Below are 22,333 nucleotides of genomic sequence, written 5' to 3'. Positions count from 1 at the left end.
TTTGGCCACCCACAAAAATTGTTGTCTTTGATATTTAAAGCAACACTTAAAAAATATTACAATATAAAACATTAAAGACAACATTTTTAAATAAAAATACAACATTTTATAAGGGTTATAAAAAAAATGAATAAATAACTTTTATAAAAGTTGCCTAAAATCATTCATAGCTAAAAATTTTAGAGGAAAACTTTTAATCATATTCCCTCCAAATAATTATTTTCTAATCAAATAACTTAGAAAAAAAAAAAGAAAAGCTACTAGCTAGGTCACATTTCCATTGCTTCGTTCCTCACTGCCTGCCACCGTTCGAAAAAAGAGAAAAGCCCTAACTCTCGAAATCAACCCAGGCGGCGCGACACGAACGGCAGCAGGTCTCGTTCGCGTACGAGAGTAGGTCTCTATCGGCGACGGTGCGGTGCTCTCCTCCACAGGCGTCGGCGCGTTGCTCTCCTCCACAGGCGTCGGCGAGTTGCTCTCCTCCACAAGCGTCGGTGCGTTGCTCTCCTCCTCCTGTCTCAGCTCCACGTCACAGTCACCTTCGAGAAACCCGTCTCCTTCTTCCTCCTCTTCCCCTATCTCGCCTTCTCCTCTTCGCAAGCTCAGACAACACTACATGCAGCGGTAACCCCCTTCTGCCTCCTCTGCGTATTGCTTGGTAAGAAGCTTCTGATTTTCTAATTTACTATGAATTGGATTTTCTGAATACTTTGATTTTGAATGAAGATTGGGAATGTTCTAAATTTTAGCATGAAAATAGAATTTTTGAATGCATTTATTCTAAATTTTCGCCATGAGAATGTTCTGAATGTACTGAATATACTGAATTTTAGTAATACATAAAGCTGTTATATCATGGATTTCATGTTGATGCTGATTTTACATTGATTCTTGTAGTAAACCCCCAATTGAAGAGCTGCACCAGTTCTTGGAATTTCAGTTGCCAAAACTATATGTGAACCCAGCAGGTAAACATTTTCCTTCTTGGCCCTGGACATCTAGCTATTTCTTGGCCGTGCCTCTGATCCTAAGAAATCCACGTTCATGCCCTGTGGATAGTGTTATTTAGCAATTAGCAGGGAAACAAAATAAAAAGTATCATAGGAAAATCTGTGTGAAATGACTTTCAGGATGTGTAGTAGTTTTATGTCTTTATTAACATGGAGTGATATTGTGTTTGGTTAGTTTTATGACTGTCATGACAGCTATTTTATGCCTATTTTATGGCTGTCATGGCAACTATTTTATGACTGTTTTATGATTATCGTGGTTGTTGTTTTAGTATCTGCTTTATGGCTGTTTTGTGGTTGTCATGGTTGCTAACTTGCTGCTTTCTTTTTTATGGCTGATTTAATTGCTGTTCTATGGCTATTTTATGCCTGTTTTATGACTATTGTGGTTGTTGTTTTAATATCTACTTATGAATATTTTATGGCTGTCATGGCTGCTATTTTATGGCTGTTTCATGGCTGTTTTATGGCTGATTTATATGATGTTCTATGGCTATTTTATGCATGTTTTATGGCTATCATGGACTGCTATTTTATGGTTATTTCATGGCTATTTTATGGCTGATTTAATTGTTGTTCTATGATAATTTACAACCATGTTTTATGGCTATCATGGACTGCTGTTTTATGGCTCTTTTATGGCTATTTTGGATTGCTGTCCCTATTAGTTATCAATAGGTTTTTGGATTCTTTCATTGAATTTTTATCACTAAAAATAGACATATCATATATTTGTGTGTATAGGATAAACTTGATGATCTCCAAGAAGCTTAAGAAACTCCTACTAATGCATTTCAAAAAGTTTTTGGTAAAGAGAATCCAGGAAGAGTTCGATGTTATGGAAGAACTGTTACAAAAACTTCTCTTAAGAAAAATAAAGAAATAGATGAAATCAAAAAACAAAGTGAAGAGAAGGTAACAACTTTAAAAACTATAAAAACTGAATTAGACGACCATAAGCAACGACTACAAGGATTGAAAGATATTGTGAAACTTATGTTGCAACAAACTTCTCCTGGTATGAATGTTGATGAAGCGCTTTCTCTCTTGCGATCTAAGCAATCGTCTGCAAATAGTGCACAAGATCCAAATTTAGTTCCTCAGCATTCTCCTCCATCGACTCATATACCAAATCATGATTAGGTATATGTATGCTAAATTGTTGTACCACTTGAGTATACATATTATTGTATAGTTGATGTTTTGACTATAATTTTTTTGTTCATTTAAATTTGACTGCAGCTTTCTTATTGTTGGATGGATGAAGTTTTCTGAAGACATAAAGACAATTCTTGGCACAATGGTGAAGTACAAAGTCTTTTTGATTTTAACTGGACAATTTAGTTTCTTTTTTGTTTAAGTACATTAGCAGAAAAACATGTATTTTGCTTACTTAGGTTTATTATTTATTTGACTTGGTAACTTATTAGCAAGTATATATGTTAATTGGTACTTGGAAGACCTTTCTATATATATATTCAATATATATTATTATCTTATTCAAATGCGGGTGTTATATATTCTTCAAATGTCATATAAATATAACAAAGATAAAAAAATATTATTTTAGATATTAGAAAAGAGAATCTAAGAAAAATTCAATAAGGTGTTGCTTTAGGTATTAAAAAAAGACATCTATAAATAAACCTACATAAGTATTACATTAGGTCTATAAAAAAGGCAACTTAAAAAACCTTAGAAAGTGTTGCTTTAGGTATATAAAAAGGCAACTTAAAAAAACTTGTACAAGTGTTGCTTTAGGTATATGAAAAAGCAACTCTTAAAAAGTGTTGCCATAGCGTTTCATATAAAGTGTTGTGTTTGGGTGCTCTAAGGCAACCTTTTCGCGGAGTTGTTTTATTTGCAAAAAAGGCAACGTTTTTTGAAGGTTGCCAAAAAAAGGGTTCCCTTTAATATATAAAAGCGTTGCCTTAGACCAAAGGTAACGGCCGTATAGCCAACCCCCCAAAAAGCGTTGCCTTTTTTGTCGGAAAGTGTTGCCTTTTATCAAAGGCAACACTATCTCTTATTATAAGCAACGTTTTTAAAGGGTTGCCTCAACCCGAATTTGTTGTAGTGAATAATGTGTTTTTGGGAGTTTTGTGATGTTTTGGGACTTGAAAACCTGTTTTGGATGTCAAGTTTGATGCCTTGGAGGCATAATTTTTGTTGCAGGAACAGAGGCCTGTGCATGCGCACAGCCTTGTGCGTCCGCACAGATCCCCTGTTTTCCAGTTCTCGTGCGTACGCACAGCAACGTGCGCAAGCACACCCTTAAACACCCCCTCTGTTCCCGGCACGCGCACAGCTTGTGCGTGGAAACACTCCTTTCCTTCTGTGCATCTGCACACGTCCCTTCTTCTAAAAAAAACAGTGGTTCGTGCGTGCGCACAACCCCGTGCACACGCATGCGTCTTGACACCTACTCTGCCAGCAGTGCTCGCACGTCCTGTGCGTATGAATGCCCCCAACATTTGTTGGTGTGCGTACGCACACTCCTTTGTGCATACGCCATGTCACATTCTGAGTGTTAATGAGAAAGGGTGCCCTGTTCAGCCAGCAATCTTCCTTTCTCTTCCCTTTGTTGCTGTTGATCATCTACCCCCAACCCACCCAGCCCCATCCTTACGGCGACCACCACGTCGCCATCCGACTGTCGCCGTTGGCGCCGAAACCACCACCACCACCGTCTCTCTCTCTCTCTCTCTCTCTCTCTTCTTCTTCTTTCTTTTATTTTTTCTTCCTTCTTTCTTTTTCTTTTCTCTTTCTTCTATTCTCCGGCGAATCTCTGCCGCCGTGAGCTTCACAGTAGCTAACATAAGTGCCACTATTACCTATCCCTATCTTTTATATCCTTCATCTTTTTAATTTTCTTGTTTTAATCTTCTTTGTTATGTTTAGTTGCCTGCTTGATTTTTTGTTTCTTTAATTAATTTTGGTTATTTAGTTTAAGTTTGCTTAATTATCTGTTTGTTTGTTGCATTGCAAGTGTTCAATTTTGATTTATGGGTTGTTGATGTTTGAGTTTTTGCTTGACTTTGATGCATATTTGCACTACAGTCCATGTGTATGACATAATGCCTGAATGAACTTTTTTGTTTAATGCATATGTTGTCATGACCATATGTGTTAGACTATATCTTTGCTTGGCATTCTAAATTAGAATTTCAATAATGTACTTGTCCATTGTCTTGAGTTACTAGCACAAATTGAATTAGAAATTGACTTTTTGTCTCTTATTTGGTGCAACTTTTAACAAGTACATATTGAATTTAGTGAATTGAATTGAATTGCTTGTTCACCATGGATTTTAGGTCAATATAATCACATCACAAGGTCCTTGTTTCTTGTTAATGCCTTGCATTTGTTTGAGTTGACTTGACTTGATTCCTATCAAGACTTGTCACTTTTTGTAACAAACACCTTAACCATGTGATTATTTGATTATTCCTAAGGATGAATAAGTAATTTTCTTTTGATCATTACATTGGTTATTGCTTGTTGTGCCATTTTACTAATTTTTCTCTTTTACTTGCACAACTTCAATATCCAATAATTCCTACATTCAATTTACAACTCTTGTTGTAGTTGCCTAAGTTTGCATATGCTTAATTGATGTTCATCTATTGCTTGCGACTTAGGCCATTTAATTGAGGAACTCATGTTTACTTTTTCATTGTGTGGATGCCACGTTAGCCGGCCGTTGTGTGTATTCCATACCACTATGCAAACTTCCTCAATTAGATGCTTATTTACTCTCTCCTTTATCCTATTGTGCTACTTGCCCCATGATTCTAACTATACTTTGCTCTTCCTTTTGAGGATGAGACATAAAAGCAAGGAGCCGGGAGAGGGGAAGGACGCCGAGGATAGAGATGCCACGCCCGCATTGGACGTGGAGAGTCCACACAACCCAAGCCCCTGCATCTGCCAACCGAAGGTGGAGGAACTCAGAGACATTCTCCCCGGATCGTGTTCGTGCATGGAGGACTGTGCAACGCTTAAGTGTGGGAGAGGATTCACTACTTTTGGGGAGTAAACTTTCTTTTCCGAACACTTTGCAGTTTCTTTTTTTGTTTTCTTTTCTTATGTTCTTGTAGATATTTGTTAGTACTTTTAGCTATTGCATTTTGCATCGTTTTCTTAGTATATATTTTATAGATAGAAGTTGTGATTGGATGATGTGAATAGTATAGCACCTAGTTCAATTTTGTCCTAATTGTTCATGTTAATTTTTGCTTGTTGAAAATTAGGAATAGAACTAGGAAATTTTTTGAAAATTTGCATCCATCACAACATACATACATATAGGAAATAAGTTTTGGTGAAAAATAACAAAGATTTTCAAGAATTTTACTTCAAGGGCATTCTATTGAATTGATTTGAAAACTATTTTCAAACTTGCTTGAATGATTTCTTTATGGAACATAGAAGAGTAAAGAACAAAATACCTTGTGAGTTTTTGAGCTTATATTGAGTGGTTACACATTTTTAACCACTAATTTTATTCATTGAGTATTATATCTCTTCTATGATTGTAATCTTGGTTTTGCTTGATTCTTTATTTCCAATGATTGACGTTTTGAATTGCATTGAGCATGATTGAGGCTATCTTTGCGTAGCTCACTTACCCATATAGCCTTACCCTTGCATCTACCATTGTTAACCCCTTTGAGCCTTATTTTATCCCATTGTTCTTGATAATAGCACATCATAACCTTAAACAGAAAATCATGATTTACCTTGGATTGTATCCTTGATTAGCTTAGGTTGAAGGAGTGTGTTTCATTTAAGTGTGGGGGAATTTTGGGAAACATTAGTAGCGAGTGAAAATATTTAAATTGGGTATTTTATTGAAAATTTTGGAAAATGGGAATATTCATGTATGAACTAATTAGACCATATGCAATTCTAATTTGGAAAAAAAAAACTCTTCATCATAAAAAGGGCGCAAAGTCACCATAAAGAGTAAACAAATGATTAAAGAATTGCATATGTGATGTCTTTGTGAAAAACATACATGTGTTAGTAAATTGAAAATGATGGAAGGTTAGGATTGCATTTTTGTTTTGATTTGGTTGATATAGGTTAATGTGGAAGCTTAAACTAATCAAGGACTCAATTGCATTATTCCACTTGGCCATATTTATCCCACCTTGCCCTAACCCCGTTACAACCATATGAAGTCCTCATGATAATTTCATTCATGTATCACTTGTTTGTTGATTGTTAGATGAAAAGCAAATCCTTGAAAGCATGATTGGAAGGAGATTTGAGTGATTTGACCCTAAACACCGAGTAATCAGAGTGTATACACACCTAGTGAGAGTTTAATTACTCAACTCTATGTTTTCATGCTTCTTATCATGTATTCATGCAAGTTGCTTCATTTTGATGAGTGAATCAATTCTTTTAGATTTTGGTTGCATTGGATTATTCCCTTACTTATATATATATAGTATATACATATTTGCATACATATATATAGTTGCATTCAATAAGTTGATTACCCCTTTGATCATTCTCCTTGTTGGTTTAGCATAAGGACATGCTATTGTTTAAGTGTGGGAGAATTGATGAGTCCATATTTTTCGATATATTTTGCCTTGATTTGAATGGATTCTAGCATATGAACTCACACTTAAGCACCAAAATAGCATACTTTTGTGTTTGATCCCATATTTGATTTTAAATGTGAAAACATGCATTTTAATGCTTAGATTAGTGATTTTTAATTCTACTTTTATATCATTTGATGCCGTGATCTATAATTTGTTGAGTGATTTCAGGTCAATTAGGCAAGAATGGATGGCCAAAAGTGGAAGAAAGCATGTACAAGGGAGAAAACATGAAGAAAACAAGGAAAAGCACACACAGCGAAGTGTGCGTGCGCACAACCATGCGTGCGTACGCACAACCGAGAATTTCCATGTGTGCCTGCGCACAAGCACCTGTGTGTACACATAGGTTAACTTTCAGCCGAGTGTGCGGACGCACACGTCTGTGCGTCCGCACAGGTCCCTGCACGTGATTGCATTAATGAAGCGCGTGCCTTACGATTTCTGAGGCCTCTTGGCCCATTTTGGGATGGTTTGATGCTGATTTTGGAGTGCTATATAAAGGGAATTCAACACATATGAAAGGGAGAAGCTTTTTAGGTAGATTAGAGAGTAATTAGGAGTAGGAGTAGGAGTAGGAGTAGGAGTAGGAGTAGTGTAGCATTGCTCTCTTAGGGTTTCAATTTCCATTTCTATTGTAGCATTTTATAGCAAGTTTGATCTTGGATTTTGCTTCTTTAATTGTAAGTACTCTTAATTTCCTCTTCAATTATATTGTCTTTAGTTTCATTTCCTCTTGGTTCAAGTGCTTTGTTTATATTTCCAATTTTGAGTTCTTGAAGTTTTGAATGATGAATTTACTATTTCATGCTTCCTTTATGGTTTAGGTGGCTAAATGTATCATTAGAAACAGGTCATTGATAGAGTATAATTTTAGAAATGTGGTTCTGATTTTTTTATAATTAAGTTTTTAAGTACATAATTATTAATTTAGATATTAAATATTGGGGTAGATGTTTTTTAACCTTTGAAGTTAATTTATTGGTTACATATTTTTTAATTTATTAATTTAGTTATTAACTATTCAAGTAAAAGTTATTTTTTAGTGAACAATTATGTAATTTTGTATTTACCTAAATTAAATTATTAAGTAAAAGTTTGTTAATTAGATTATTAATTACTTTAGTTAATATTTTTATTTTAAGTAACGTATTGAGAAAATGTTTATTAATTAACTAAGTAAATATTAACGTAAAAAGTTTTATGGGCATAAATTCAGTTAGTACACATGTAAATTTCTGTTAAATAAATGTATATAATAGTTAACTCAGTTTGTTATGTCAATGCACATATACAATATTTTTCTAATTGTGATCATTTATTTTTTGTCAGAGACCTCGCTTATTTCTGCCTCGGCGAATGAGTCACATGCTTCCACCACCAGACGCCATTGTCCTGTATTTAAGGGAGGCTAGCTTTGGCGACACGGTGCCTCTTAGGGACTTCGTGTTTGACAACTCCCTGATATGGCATTCGTGGAGCGCTGGCATCCGGAGACCCACACGTTCTACCAGCCATGGGATGAGGCTACTATCACCCTGCAAAACGTTGCGTACCACCTCGGGCTATGCGCACACGGGGAGCCAATGGGGGTACTTTTGTGATTTCTACAGATAGTACGGCACCGAGACATGGGAGTTGGTGGAGTGACTACTCGGTGCTAGGCCTCCAGTGGTTCCGCAGCAGGGAGTACAAAGAAAGGAGTATTTCTTGTGAAGCTTATATGGCTTCGAGACCGAGTCCACCATTTGCCCGGGATGGATGATCCAGAGACACTCCAACAGATAGTATGCAAGGTGTTACATCTTTGTTGAATCTACCAGCTCAATCTGCCATCTCTTGCAACAAACCTCTCAACGCATCCATGTACCACTCGTACCCGACCTTGCTTGGACTATAAGCAGCGTTTATAAGGTATCGCTTGCTCTCGGCGGAATTGAAACGAGATATAAAGTTTGCGGTCACATGTCTAACACAATAAGCATGGAACGCCCTGGGAAGTTGCCAACCACTATCATCGGCCCTCGGTGCAGCCTTGATCGCCTGGGATCTATTAGAAATAATGAATAGGCCTTCCTGTGGGATGACAGGTCGTCTCAAATTAGACAGGAAGAAAGACCATGACTCCATACTCTCAGACTTCAAAATTGCAAAAGGAATAGGAATGATATTGTTGTTGTCGTCTTGTGCCATTGCAATAAGCAACACACCACCGTATTTGCCATACAAATGCGTGCCATTGGCAGAAGTAAACAGCTTGCAATGCTTGAAAGTCTCAACATAGGACGGGAATGCCTAACATACTTTGTCGAACATTCTACAGTCGCGGACCATAAGATGCCTTGCATAATATGGTAAGACCTTGAGCTCACATATTGTTCTAGGACAACAATTCTGCAGTGCTTATAGTAGCTTCACCATCTTGTTATATGACTCCTCCCAGTGCCCGTATATCTGTCCAATTGCCTTTTAGTTCACCATCCAAACCTTTCTATACAAAGATTTGAAGTGATAGAGTTGTCGAATTACACCCTGCAGGACAAGGATGCTAACGGATGGGTTGGACTGTATCAACGGCAGGATGACATTGCAGATGAGGCTACTGTCCAACTGTCGATGGTCTTAAGACATGGTTGGTGCTAAACACATATGCACTCTACCAACCTTCTAGACCTCCCTAACGAAATAAAACATTCATGATTGGAAACTACACCAGATATAACAATCATAAATGAGTAAATATGCCACAATCAAACTTGACCTCACCAGTATCCGAGGTTCTGTTAGAAGGTTACACAGAGACTCCAGGGACATCCAGTTGCAACTTGGCGGCAATGCACATGGTACTTTAATTGATTTAATTCGACCACTCGGTACTCAACACTTCTGCGAATGCTGTAGTTCTTCACACCTTGCATCACTGCATCTCTGCTTTTGAATTTGTGGCCGACCCGAAAGTTCACACCACCATCTAGGTTGTAATCGTCTTCCCCGGTGTTGGAAAATGAAAATTTCTCATGCATCGCATCTAGATCTAATGCATGATAGTGGCTTGGTACATCTGTTAGTGTCGGAATTGGGTGGGGAAGAGGCAAAACATAGTGCACCATTGCCTTCACCGGTGTCTCTGGTACCAACTCCTTCTCATTATCATCTTCAGAAGAACCACTCTCGTTGCTATCCGCAACATACTCTTCGTCGGAGTCTTTCATCATCCACGTTCATATCTTCCACTGGACTAGCAACATGAATCGGGAGTAGTGTGAGAGGTAGGTCATCTTGCACAAAGGTCGAGTGGATGGATCCACCGCCACCAACATCACCAACCTCGATAGAAAGCTCAATGACTTGTTCCGCCATGATTCTCCCATAGATGTCAAACATGAGGCGCACATGCTCGTCGCCCTGGAGCCGAAACAAACAAAACCAAAAAATTCTATTTTTCCAACGGTGTTAGCAACATATACTCCACCCATCTGATCTCTTTTCTCCCTACACCACCAAGGTTACTCAATATCAGATTCTTCAACTTGGATAAGGAACTTATTCGTCGCAACACTAACGGATTATCACACTCAAATATCATCCCATTATTACTATTTCTCATACGACAATTGGGATACACACAGACAACCACATATATGCTATTATTGGACATTTTTGCCTATTTTTTGAGAAAGAAAGGATGAGAAGAAGATATGAAATGTACGTGGATAATGCAAAAGGTTGCACATCCTTTTATAGCTGTTAAAATTTTATCTTACTGTATTTCGTTTACAGTGTAAACATTATAATTTACTGCATATTGTACAAGAGATAAATTTACACGTATCTCATTTACACTGTAAATAAGATATATACGTGTCACCCTTAGTAATTTAACTTTAAAACATTGTTCCGCTCGTTCTTGTTGCCTACTTCCCATTTGTTAACTTTTGTTAAGTCTCAAAATTGAACAACACCCCTACTCCAAATTTGTGTGTCCCCATCTTCTCTCTCCGGAATTCCCCCTTTTCTCATTGACACTCATACTCTGCATCTCTCCTTCTGTAGGCAGAGGAAAGGAAACGGGGGGCAGTGGGTGACGCCGGACGCCGGCCGCCGAGGGGTGCCAATGGAATCCAATGAGCAGGGTGGCGCGGGGCAAGGAGCAGGAAACACGGACTTCCATCTCCCCGACGAGATCCTGTCCGTCATACCCACTGACCCGTACGAACAGCTTGATCTCGCCCGCAAGATAACCTCCATGGCTATCGCTTCCAGGGTCTCCTCCCTCGAGTCCGATGCCGGCCGCCTCCGTCAGAAGCTTCTTGACAAGGACCGCCTCATCTACGACCTCCAGGAGCGCGTTTCCGCCCTCACCCATGCCTGCCAGGAAGCTGATTCCAGGTGCAAGGCTGCTCTTGATGAAAATGTACTTCGCTTCTCCCTTTTAACTCTTCTCTCGCTATACATTTTCTTGCTCTTGTCTAGGAGGTTGTTAGTGAGTTGGGTTTTGGAGGGGGAGAGAGAGGGAAAGGGAAAGGAAAAGTTTCTAGTGTAAACCCTTTCCCTCCCCGTCCTTCAAACCGTCAATTCTCGAACAATTCCTAAAGGGTTGTTTCTGAGCGAAGATTTTGGAAGAAAGGGCGGGAATGAAGGATTTTTATTTCAAATTTTACACTTCTAACTTTGTTCAACTCGCGAACAATGCCTACGTTTCTTTAGGGTTTTGTTGGGTTTAGGTTATATTTATTTTTACTTAACGAGTAAAACCTCACCCCAACCCTGGCCATTTCACAAAAGAACGAATAGCCCCCTCACCAAATCGTTCAATTGGGACAAATAGTCCCTCAGAATCGACGTTTTCCTCCATTGTGGCTACCATCTCCTCTGCTCCGCAACTACCATGGTGGTCACAATCTCCCTTCAGCGGTCTCCTCCTTTTTCCTCATTCTCCTCTTCCTCTTCCTCAAAAACTCAGGGAAAAACACTGCATAATTCCATCTTCTGACTCTAATTCCATATTCTCCTTCTGTTCCTGGACTTTTCTCGAAGATGCTACAGATGCAGTGGGAGAAATCGGTGATGCAGTGCTTTTGGGCGACGTAGAATGCCAGGGTCAGATAGGGTGGTGGTGGTTTTGTGAATGGAACTCGAAGTCGGAAGAGACAAGCAGTTCCTCTGGCTCGTGACTATGGAAGTTGCAGTCGTAGCTGCAGGCAAAGCACTTGATGGAACTTGGAAGTAGGGTTTCCAGCTTCCTCTGCGGCACTTGAGATGGAGACACTTAAAGATGAGGAGATTGTTTCTGCTTTTTCTATATATTTGCCAATGGAGAAGAAGAGGAGAAGGAAAAGTAGTGCGGGGGCTATCTTTATTTATTTATTTATTTCAATCATTTGGTTGAAGTAGGAAGTTATAATTGTGATTTTAGTTGGGCATGCTTGTGGTGAGAACAGCGAAAGGCTAGGACATTATCCTTGGCTGCTTGTGGGGTTAAAGAAGGAAAAAGTGATTTGTTCTTTCTGGATTTTGTTTGGAGTTTGACATCATTAGGTTATCATTAGTTAAGTAGGACTTGTTAAGCTCGACTTTTAGGAAACCATACACAAGGAGGGAGAAGGGAGATGAAAGAGCAGGTCATAATTTTTTCTGTATATCTCGTCTCATAGTGTAAAATTCTAGCAATTCAATATAATGATATTATTCAAAGCATGTTTGGGAGGGAGGGTTTTGGAGTAAAAGGAAGGAAACTTAAGGTGAAGTTTTCATTTTAAAAAAAGATGTTCTAATTCACAGTTTTTTAAACAAAAAAGATTAAAACAACATATGATGATCATGATAGAATATATTTGTTGTCCTATCTTTAGATTTACAATGTTTGTGTAACTTCCTTAATTTAAACATGAATATAAGACTTTGTTTCCTCCTTGTTTTCCCCAAAATCCTAAACCAGTTCAAGGTTTATGATATATCTTTTGTCTCTATCTTTTGGATACAGATGAAGCTTTCGAAGGAGAGAGACCAATTAGCAGCAACAGTGAAAAAGCTGAGTCGAGATTTTGCAAAGGTTTTATTTGATTTTCTGGCTCGTTTTTGTTTTCCTTTGTTTCCTATGTGTGTTCTTGGCCTGTTTCTACTCTTTATAACTTGTCAGTTGCTCCATAGTTGTTGTAGATGCTCCACTTAGTTTCACATTCCTTCTTATTGTATTAATCGTATGAGAAATATTGACTCCTTGGTTCTGTTTTCATATGTTTCATTGGCTTATTGCAATTGTATCCTTACTTCTGTATGCCATAAAGTAAAATATTATTACTTTTGCATAATATTAGAAATTTTATTTTGTTTTGCATTATTGCATAGAAGTGTTACTATATAAAGGATGTTTGATATTGGAGAAAACACAGACGTTTGGTTTCCATTTGGAAAATCAACTTTGCCTTCAAACCGCACCTGAACTAAAAGCTACTATTTGTTGCTGAGTTTGGTTTTTCTCATTGGGCACTAAATTAAATTTTGAAGTTAACTTTCTAATTATATCCCTAAACAAGTGAGTTACTCTTGCTTTTTTTTTTCCCCCCAAATAAATTCCACTCTTATGTTATTAAATAAATATAGTTTTATGTGACAATAATTTTTTGATAAGCGAGACACAGGGCAAATGTGTGATTCTTTGAAGATACCCAAATAGTCTGATACAATTACAAAGAGATCTTGTCATGGGGGCAGTACAATAAATAAATAAAAATTAGAGAAAAAAAAGAGTACTGTGCTTTTGGAGCTTATCATTATGTTATCCTATTATGAACTTCGGTCCAAACAAATGCCTTAGATTTCGAAAAATAAGTTGATTCAAGAGAATCCTTTCTAAGTTTGGAGAGAAAGTTTGGAATTCAAAATATGGTTTTCATGAAAATATGTTGGGGGAGTCAAGAGTTCATGTCCTACTGGCGGGTTCATTGGATAAATGCAACAATTAAGCAAAGGAAGATGGGACTCCAGTTCAAATACCTGTCTAATGTCTATCATGCACTTGATCTATCGTTTGCTAACATATTGTTTGGAGCTTCAAAACTAACTGCCATTTGGCACACACAAACATGTGCTACATATATATTAGTAAAATAACGTTTTGTGTTTACTATTTTACATTACTGGGTGTGTATTTTCCTCCTATATGTCTGGTTAACTTAGTTTAGATTGTGAAATATCGTCCTTTTACCCGCATTACTTTGTTTGTCTAAACCTAACGGCTTCTTTTCTTTTTTCCTGTTTGATAGTTGGAGTCATTTAAGAAACAACTGATGCAGTCATTGACTGATGACAGTCCATCTGTAAGGCATCAATATATTGATTTGGTCTTGTTATTTTAATTGCTAGTTATGGTGGTGCTGAAAATGACCTGTACTGTCCTCTTAAATGACATTTCTTTCTTCCTTTCATTTTCATTGCTTGTGGGACAGCAAGCCGAGACCATAGATATTGGAACCTGTGACCAGTCAGTTCCAAAGGCATATCCTGATAAGGGTACTTCGTAGTTCCTACTTCGCTGCTTATCTTTTTCACACATACGACATACCCTTACTGTTGACTTTGTAATGTAGAAGTCAAAACTACTAGCCTTGTTAAATTGTTTATTTCCTTTTGTTATTGTGTTGCAGATGATGTTGCAAGTGGCTATACAGTATATCATTCATATGGTGGTCCTGCAGATGTTGGTAAAACAAGGGATGAAGGTAAACAAGTTCTCCAAATATATAGATCATGTTGCTTTGGTTCTTTCTTTTCCACCATTCAACCATGTTTCTCCTAAAAAAGTGCTATCATGCATAAAGCACAATAAGTAAGTTATGTATGGCTGTGTTGTTTAAGGTGGACAAAACACTGAGATAGAGACACATGGACACAAAGTTGATTTTTGTTCCAAAGACGGAAGACACTAGGGTGAGTTTAATTTGCGTTTTCATTTTTTGTTTTCATTTTTAGTGCTTCTGTTTTCAGATTTTGTAAAGGAAAAAAAGAGAAAACAACAAAAACAATAAAATTTGTTTTTTGTTTTCACTTTCGGTTTTGCATTTTCCTTCACAAAATCCTAAAAACTGAAAACACTGAAAATAAACAGAAAATGAAAACCCAAACCAATTGCACACTAAGATATTTGTCAGGGGACACAAATTTTGTATATTTTGTGTATCTCCTAGAAAGTGCGGACATGAAGGACACAATATTTACCTCATTGACCCCACTAGATCACCACTGGGATACCGGAGTTTCTATCAGGCTAGGGTAATCGTGTCCACTTAAAATATTTTTTCCTATCCCACGCTACTACCAAATAAGGTACAAAGACAACTTTTTTCTGTCCTTGTCTCAGTGACTCTGGCCCCTCCATTTTCCCTACCAAAATGATACATAAGGGAATTAAAATACTAATCATTTTGAAAATTAATTATTTTCAATCTTCTTTTGAGCATCATATATCGATACTTCAGTGGCATATATAAAGTTTCTATGGTGAAAAATGAAATGTATTGCACTGAAGTAAACTGAAAGTTGGAAAACAGGATATTTTGCTGTAAAAAGAGGAGTTTGGATAATAATAATTGCATTTGACTGGAAAAATTTTTCAAAAATGAGTTTTAAATCCATTATAATACAGCTGGAATTTCTATGAAAATGAGCTTTCAGTTGGCTTTAAATCTGACTGTGATACATATTTATTTCTTTTTGCTGTGGTTTTCTTTTCTTTTCGGGTTTGTTAGCTTCCAGGTATTCTGGTCAAAGGTTTTCTTTGACCCCATATATCACACCACGCCTTACTCCAACAGGAACTCCAAAGGTGATCTCAACAACTGAATCTCCTAGAGGTTATTCTGCTGCTGGTTCACCCAAGAAAACCTCTGGTACTATTTCTCCTACAAAACTTCCTTATGAAGCACGATCATCTCTCTCTGCGTGGTATTCATCTAGTCAGCAGTCATCAGCAGCAAACTCTCCACCTCGGGGTCGATCTGTTCCAGGTTTTGAAGATTGATTGTTAATCTACTTTAAATAATTCCTTTTTACCACCTTCCATCATAATAAAAAAGGTTGCTTGAAGTCTGTCAATGCAAGCACTCAAGCTTCTTTTATCCAAGGATTTGGAGTTCTTTTAATGTTTGGGATGTTATCCTGCTCGTTAGGGCATTGTTTCATAGGAAGCTGTTATGTGTACCTTGAGAATGATATGAGCCAATGAGAAGGATCGAAAGCAATAGAGATGGGACCCAACATACAATCATGAAGAGTTCAACCTCTACCCTTTATATTTATAGCAGGAAGAATAAAAGAGAGAAGAGAGGAAAAACTAATGATGAGTGTTCTACTGATATTTTAACTAATATGCCACATGGCACTGGTAGTGGGAGGTTGTGAGATCATAGGCTGATTCTGTTAGAAGAGAGAGAATATAATGAGTTATATAGGATAGGGTGAGAATTAGAATGTCTGGAGCAAAAGTAGCGATATGCTTATGACTAGGAGGCAGACCCTATAATTTCTGGCATTGTCATTTGCTAGTTTTCTTCCTTAAAATCCAGTATACTACAAATAGATAAAGAAAAGGCTGAATCTCGTGTATATTTTGTTATAAAATTATCTTCAGTTGTTTATCCTCATAACACATAATAATTTGTTTAGGTCGTACCCCGAAGATAGATGGAAAGGATTTTTTTCGTCAAGCTAGGTGACATTCATTCTCCCTGTCATGCAGTGACATCTTACTTTATTTCATTTGAGAGGCTTACTGAATTGATTATTGCATAACTTATTCAGGAGTCGTCTTTCATATGAGCAGTTTAGTGCATTTCTTGCTAACATAAAGGAATTAAATGCTCAGAAGCAAACACGAGAGGTAAATAAATATTGAATACTTGAAGTATGATATCTGGAACATGAAACAATTTCAAAGATGTTAATCATTGTTCAACATGGTTTTTGATCTTCAGGAAACTTTAAGAAAAGCTGATGAGATATTCGGGGCAGACAACAAAGATCTTTACCTATCTTTTCAAGGACTTCTTAATCGGAATGTACGTTAGTTGATACTGAAAGCAACTTGGCCAGGAATCATTTAAACTGGTATGCCGGTCCTTGGTTACTGTTACTCTCCTTGTTGCTATGTTGCTATGCATATCTTTTGTTATCTTAAATATAGATGAATTTGCATTTGCTGGCACAATAATAAGCAAGCATTTATATTATCTGCATAAGTCTTCTGTATTTCATGCAATCAGTTCAGCCACATTCCCTCACACCCATAAATCCCTTAAAATAACTTGTCTAGATTGGGAGAACGAAAGGCTGTAGTGTAGGAATGGAACAAAGAAAGAGAAAGGAGGGGATTCATAGTCAGGGTTGGATAAAAAAGGACAAGATATGGGATGAACCTGCAGAAATGGTGGTTATTTAGAAGACCTTCTTTCATTTGATGTGGATCCACAAATACAGGGCCTCAAAGGTTAGGTGTGAGAGACCCTTTCTAATTCTCACACAATCTCAATCAACTTCTTTAGTGACTGATTTTTGGTCTTTTTCCCCATGTATCTACTAACCAGCTTGCATACTTTCTAATAGAAACTTATCCTTTCAGCTATGTATCATTTTTCCCCATGTATCTACTAACTGGGCTTATTATTCCCTGATCCGTTCCCCATTTTCTAGCACCAAGCCTATGTAACGTATCTATTATATGGTTTAACTAATTCTACCAGCTTGGCAGAGTAGTGGTGTCAGTTAGACGAGAAAAAGAGAGAAATGAGATTGTATATAAGAGAGGAGAAGAGAGTTAGTGGAAATCATCTTAGGAATCAGGCTAGACAGGACCTTAGGAGAGTGGTGGTGTCTGTAATGTCTCCATCTATCTTACTGCATTCTCTACATTATCAGAGGACAAAATGATATCTCCATGATATCATTCAGCCCCATCTTCCATTCCATCTTCTTTTCTCTACTCTAACCTCTGTTTTATTTACTACCATACACTCTGTTCTGCTCTATTAAAAACCTACTCGATCTGGGAACTTTGGTTGGTTCTCACGCACAAATAACGGATTCTGAATGGGTGGTTGATACTTGACGGAAAATTGTCCTTCTAAGGTTCTCCGGCAAAGATGTAAATGGTTGAGTAGCGCAAGCGGAGCACTACTCCAAGTGGCTTGGGTTCTGGCTAGTGATCGAGTGTATGTGGCGTTGGAGGCTTTGGACGGGAAGGCTCGGACATGGTCTCAATGGTGGGGGATTCGACTATGTTTCCGACTTGGACGAGTTTCCAATTGGATTTGTTTTGTCGATTTCCACCTAATGTAGTCCAAAGCATTGAGTCGACTACATCAAGTGAAGACACAAGTTATAGCTCGCCATTATTTAAGCTCAGATCTGAAGGTTACAGGGAACGTGAAGGTTCTGTAAGAAAGGGATGAGGCGAAAGAAAAGATGAGGGGAACGAGATCATCCTGCATCCGTTGTTGGTACCACCTGAATTTCTGGTGCGACCATCCAAAGCGGATGACGAGGTTGCTTTGCGGAGGACCGAGGACGACACTACACAACAACTCCCTAGCAATTACACTAGAGAGAGAGAGAGAGAATATGTGTGTGTGTGTGTGAGAGAGAGAGAGAGAGGGAGAGGGAGAGGGAGCTCGAGGAGTTTCAGCTCCTCAGCTTCCATTCCACCGTCTTCTATTGTCTACTGTAACCTCTACTTTATCTACTACCGAACACTCTATTCTGCTCTCTTATGATGTCTACTGTAACCTCTACTTTATCTACTACCGAACACTCTATTCTGCTCTCTTATGCACTGCATTATCGAGTAAATGGACAAAAGTATACATGAAAGAGTTTGGGGTGGACAAACGTACACACCAAAAACATCAAAGTATACCCAAATGATTGATTTTGATGGACAAAAGTACAATCCAAGCCTTACAAACCCACTAACGATATGACACTTTTGTCTATCCAAAACAATCTTTTGGTTGTACTTTGATATTTACAATCTTTTGTGTACTTTTGTCCACTTCAAACTCTTTCATGTGTATTTTTTATCCATTTACTCTTGCATACCAGAACCTTAAGCCTATTTCCCAAAATGGATGCTTGACTTACCTTTCCCTTTTTAATTTTTATTCCAAATTACCAACCCACAAACAGTCTAATTCCCGCTGCCAATATTTTATGATTTCTCAGAGAAAGGAAGGAAGTAAAAATTTCAAGCATCACCATTATTCACTAGACCCATGAAAACTTGACAAACCAGGCGGCCAAGAACAAAAAAGCAACATAGTTCGCTCCCACCAATTTAATAAGCTCCTCTGAAAAAAAAATCCTGTGAAGCTTGCATAATTGATTCTTTTTTGTGCTGCCACAAACAAAATTAAGCTTTGAACAATATCTGTTGTTGAAGGTCTATGAATTGAGCTCCAAGCAAATACTCCAGATAGTTGTGTATGCTGCACAACACAAGATTTTCCCTCTTGTTGAGACAGAAAGAAGAATGATACAAGGAATAGCAAAAGAACAAACAATAGAACTCTATGAAGCTTAACTTTCCGATCTCCAGTCATGTTTGAAGGAAATTCTTATGAAAATCACGAGCTTATCAAAACGATAATGAACATCTAATCCTATTCTGTAAAACATTTTTCGACAGAAAATCTGTAACTGAAAGTATGGGAATTCCGCTCCATCCATAATCTTATTCCTGAGACCAGCAAACTTAGTCAAGAGAAACTGATCTAATGCTGCAATGCACAGCGAAGACACCAAAGATTCCAAACAAAGAATTCCATTCAGAAAAAAAGAAAATAGCCAAAGTAAATACAGAATTGATTATGATCTTCCCCACATGAACTGAATATGTGGGGAAATAGCATTGTCTGGCCTTCAAATCTGCAACATGTCTTTTGTAATAATTCTTTTGAGCAGAATTGTCGAAATAAAGGATTTGCCTTTAGAGGAACTTTAGACTTCCAAATAGGTTTACCAAAGTGAAAGAGGTTAAGTTAGGAGTAAGAAATAAGATTTATATCTAAACAAACTTGGTGAATAAAGAGACCAGACCATTTATCGATGGTAGAGTGAAAATTGACTATAATTAGATAGACTTTTGTATTAATATAGCATTTACAAAATTGACTCTATAATTGTTGATTGGGTAAATGCTATGGTAACGAGTGAAAATTGTTTTTTAGTAAAGTAAAAATCCAAAAAAAAAAAAAATTATAATGTGCAATGTGCATGTTCTTTATATATTTGGTAAAAATCTTCATTCTCATCCAATTCTTTTCTTCACCAAAAAAATTATCTTGTTCATTTTGTCCTTTTATTCTTAGGTCTCCGTTTAACCTTTTGTTCATTAGTCATTTAACTTATTCTCTTGATTGTACGTTCTCATTCACTGAAGTGACTCTTTTTGCAGATTTCGAGCTTGGAACATATGACTGGCGTCGGAAGTGACTCTATTTGGGTTCCTAGTTGTTCTGCGTCCACTGTAGGATTATAATATTTTCACCTTCATTGATGATTACTTATGCTGTAGTTGGTTATATTATTGCTGAGTTGGTTTAATACTTGCTAATATTATTTCTCTTCCTTTTTTGCTATCCATAAAACTCAAACTCAAATTCATCGTCCATTTAAGAAAAAGAGCATATAGAATACTTGAGTTTTCTTCGTAAATAAGGAGTGAATATCGCCACCACTTTGAAAATGTCGTCCCCATACATGTTTTCCTTTTGTTGGGGTTTTACATGAATATCTTAAATGATAGTGGCATTATGAAACGGGAGTGATAATGTTGGCTCCTCATGAATTTTTAATTAATATCTGACAATAATTATATAGTCAATTTTGTAGTTGATAGATAATCAATTAATCATAATTGTAATATTAATTGCATTATATGTAAACCACAGTAAAATATTCATGTGGCTTTTGTTCAATCTCAATCTTGGAAGACTAGGGTACCCAAAAATAAATTATGAACAACATAACAGTAATAAAAAAGATTTTATTTTTAACAGAATTAAAAGAAAAGAAGCTAATCCTGATTGTGAAGATTGAAAATGTACTTGAAGCTATACATACACCAAAAATTTTTAAATATGCAAACTCGGTATGTAAATTCAAACTTTTTATTATAAAATAGTTTATTAATGAGAAATATTTGTTAATTATATTGCATACTTGTATAGCGAGTTCAAATTGTTGAAGTGCATGCATGTTTCATTTATTTGCATCTCGTTGATATTATTAAGGTACCCTTTGCTAGTTAGATGAAGGAATTTTGATTGGATACCAATTATTAAGGTACCTTTTACAAAGAAGACGAATTACTAAAACTTTAGATACCAACTAATTTAGATAGCCTATATGAACATATATGTGTAATTTTTCTACGTTGTCATGCATTATTTTGTTTACTAACAAAATATTTTGTATCATTTAAAAGAATACAATCTAAATTAATCATTATTAATGTTGTAAACTCTATTGCCTAAAAGTAGAACTTCAATAGCATCAAACCTTTGTACTATACAGTTTTTAAAAGTCAAAGATAATTTTATTACCTTATCACACAATTGACTTACACTAAGCAAGTTATTCTTAAGACTTTTGACAAGTACTATATTATCTACCGAAGAAGAATCACTCTTACCAACTTTGTTGATACTAACACCTTTTCCTTTGTTGTTGTTGTCAAAATACTACGCTTTCTCTTTTTGTAGGTTCGACTGTGATGAACTTTGATCATTGATCATGTGCTTGAAGCATTTGCTATCAATATACCATTGCAAATTCTTTGACTTCAAACATGCCTATAAAATAGATTTAACTAGAATTAGACCTATGTGTTGTGCAAAAGTAATATATATATATATATATATATATACACACACACTTTCATAAAATAGATAAACTAATTTAAAATTTAATGACTATAAAATTAAAAATTTATACATAAAATAGACTATAAATAAAACTATAAAAATATTGAATTAAAGTTCATTCATTTGACTTCATATAATCATCTTTTATCTTTGTTCATTTTAAATAGTCATTTTTATTTATTTTTAAAAATCTTTTTAAGGTGCTTAAATACTAAAATATAAGCATGAAATTATTAAACGAAATACAAGTACGTCGAATACAATGTTTTAATAACTGAGAATTAAACAACTTCTAATTTTCTAACTTTATTTTTTATGAGTCATGACACTATATATTTTCAATAATATTATTACAACTACTGTAAACTGTTGAAAGGGAAAGAAAAATAATATATAAATAACAAAGATAATATATAACTAATGAATATAATTAGGTCAAAAAAGGAAAAACTAAAAAAATGTAAGAATATTATACATCTAGTGGTTTAGAGAGTTCATTGTCCAATAGATATGCTTAGCAAACTTAAAAAAATAACTATAGTTATCAACCAGATTCTTTAAATATTTGTGCAAAGGATTAGTAAGAATGGACGAGAAAGAGTATATCACTTTTCTTCTTCCTTTCCTGTGTGGGAGTTGGATACATTATTCGTTCATTCTAATTTTTCTAACGCAATTACGGGCTTTATAATAATAATAAATATAAAGAAAATAAAAAGAAAATATAAAACAAAAAGCCGGTATTTTATTTTTCTTTCATAATTTCGCTTACAATTTGCGGCCTACGGAT

At 36.3% G+C, this 22,333-nt stretch overlaps 1 protein-coding gene across 1 annotated transcript; it reads left to right on the top strand.

The window, feature by feature from the left end:
* Positions 1 to 10,543: 10,543 nt before the first annotated feature.
* LOC107478435 (uncharacterized protein At4g15545) lies at positions 10,544 to 20,245 on the top strand. Its single transcript, XM_016098573.3, has 10 exons — positions 10,544 to 11,042; positions 12,612 to 12,680; positions 13,894 to 13,947; positions 14,077 to 14,140; positions 14,275 to 14,349; positions 15,376 to 15,633; positions 16,292 to 16,337; positions 16,427 to 16,505; positions 16,600 to 16,732; positions 20,073 to 20,245. Exons 1-9 carry the CDS (start codon positions 10,743 to 10,745, stop codon positions 16,690 to 16,692), a joined length of 1,038 nt encoding a protein of 345 aa, XP_015954059.1. The 5' UTR covers positions 10,544 to 10,742; the 3' UTR covers positions 16,693 to 16,732; positions 20,073 to 20,245.
* The last annotated feature ends 2,088 nt before the right edge of the window (positions 20,246 to 22,333 follow it).

This window comes from Arachis duranensis, chromosome 3 (assembly GCF_000817695.3).
Source record: "Arachis duranensis cultivar V14167 chromosome 3, aradu.V14167.gnm2.J7QH, whole genome shotgun sequence".
NCBI classification, from domain to species: domain Eukaryota; kingdom Viridiplantae; phylum Streptophyta; class Magnoliopsida; order Fabales; family Fabaceae; genus Arachis; species Arachis duranensis.
This window is presented reverse-complemented; position numbering and strand designations above follow the sequence as displayed.

Bases quoted from the DNA above. Each gene is read 5' to 3' on its own strand.
- LOC107478435 (XM_016098573.3), top strand. From the start codon at position 10,743: ATGGAATCCAATGAGCAGGGTGGCGCGGGGCAAGGAGCAGGAAACACG. The intron at 13,948-14,076 runs GTAAGGCATCAA...CTTGTGGGACAG, and splicing joins TGACTGATGACAGTCCATCT to CAAGCCGAGACCATAGATAT. The intron at 14,141-14,274 runs GTACTTCGTAGT...ATTGTGTTGCAG, and splicing joins AAAGGCATATCCTGATAAGG to ATGATGTTGCAAGTGGCTAT.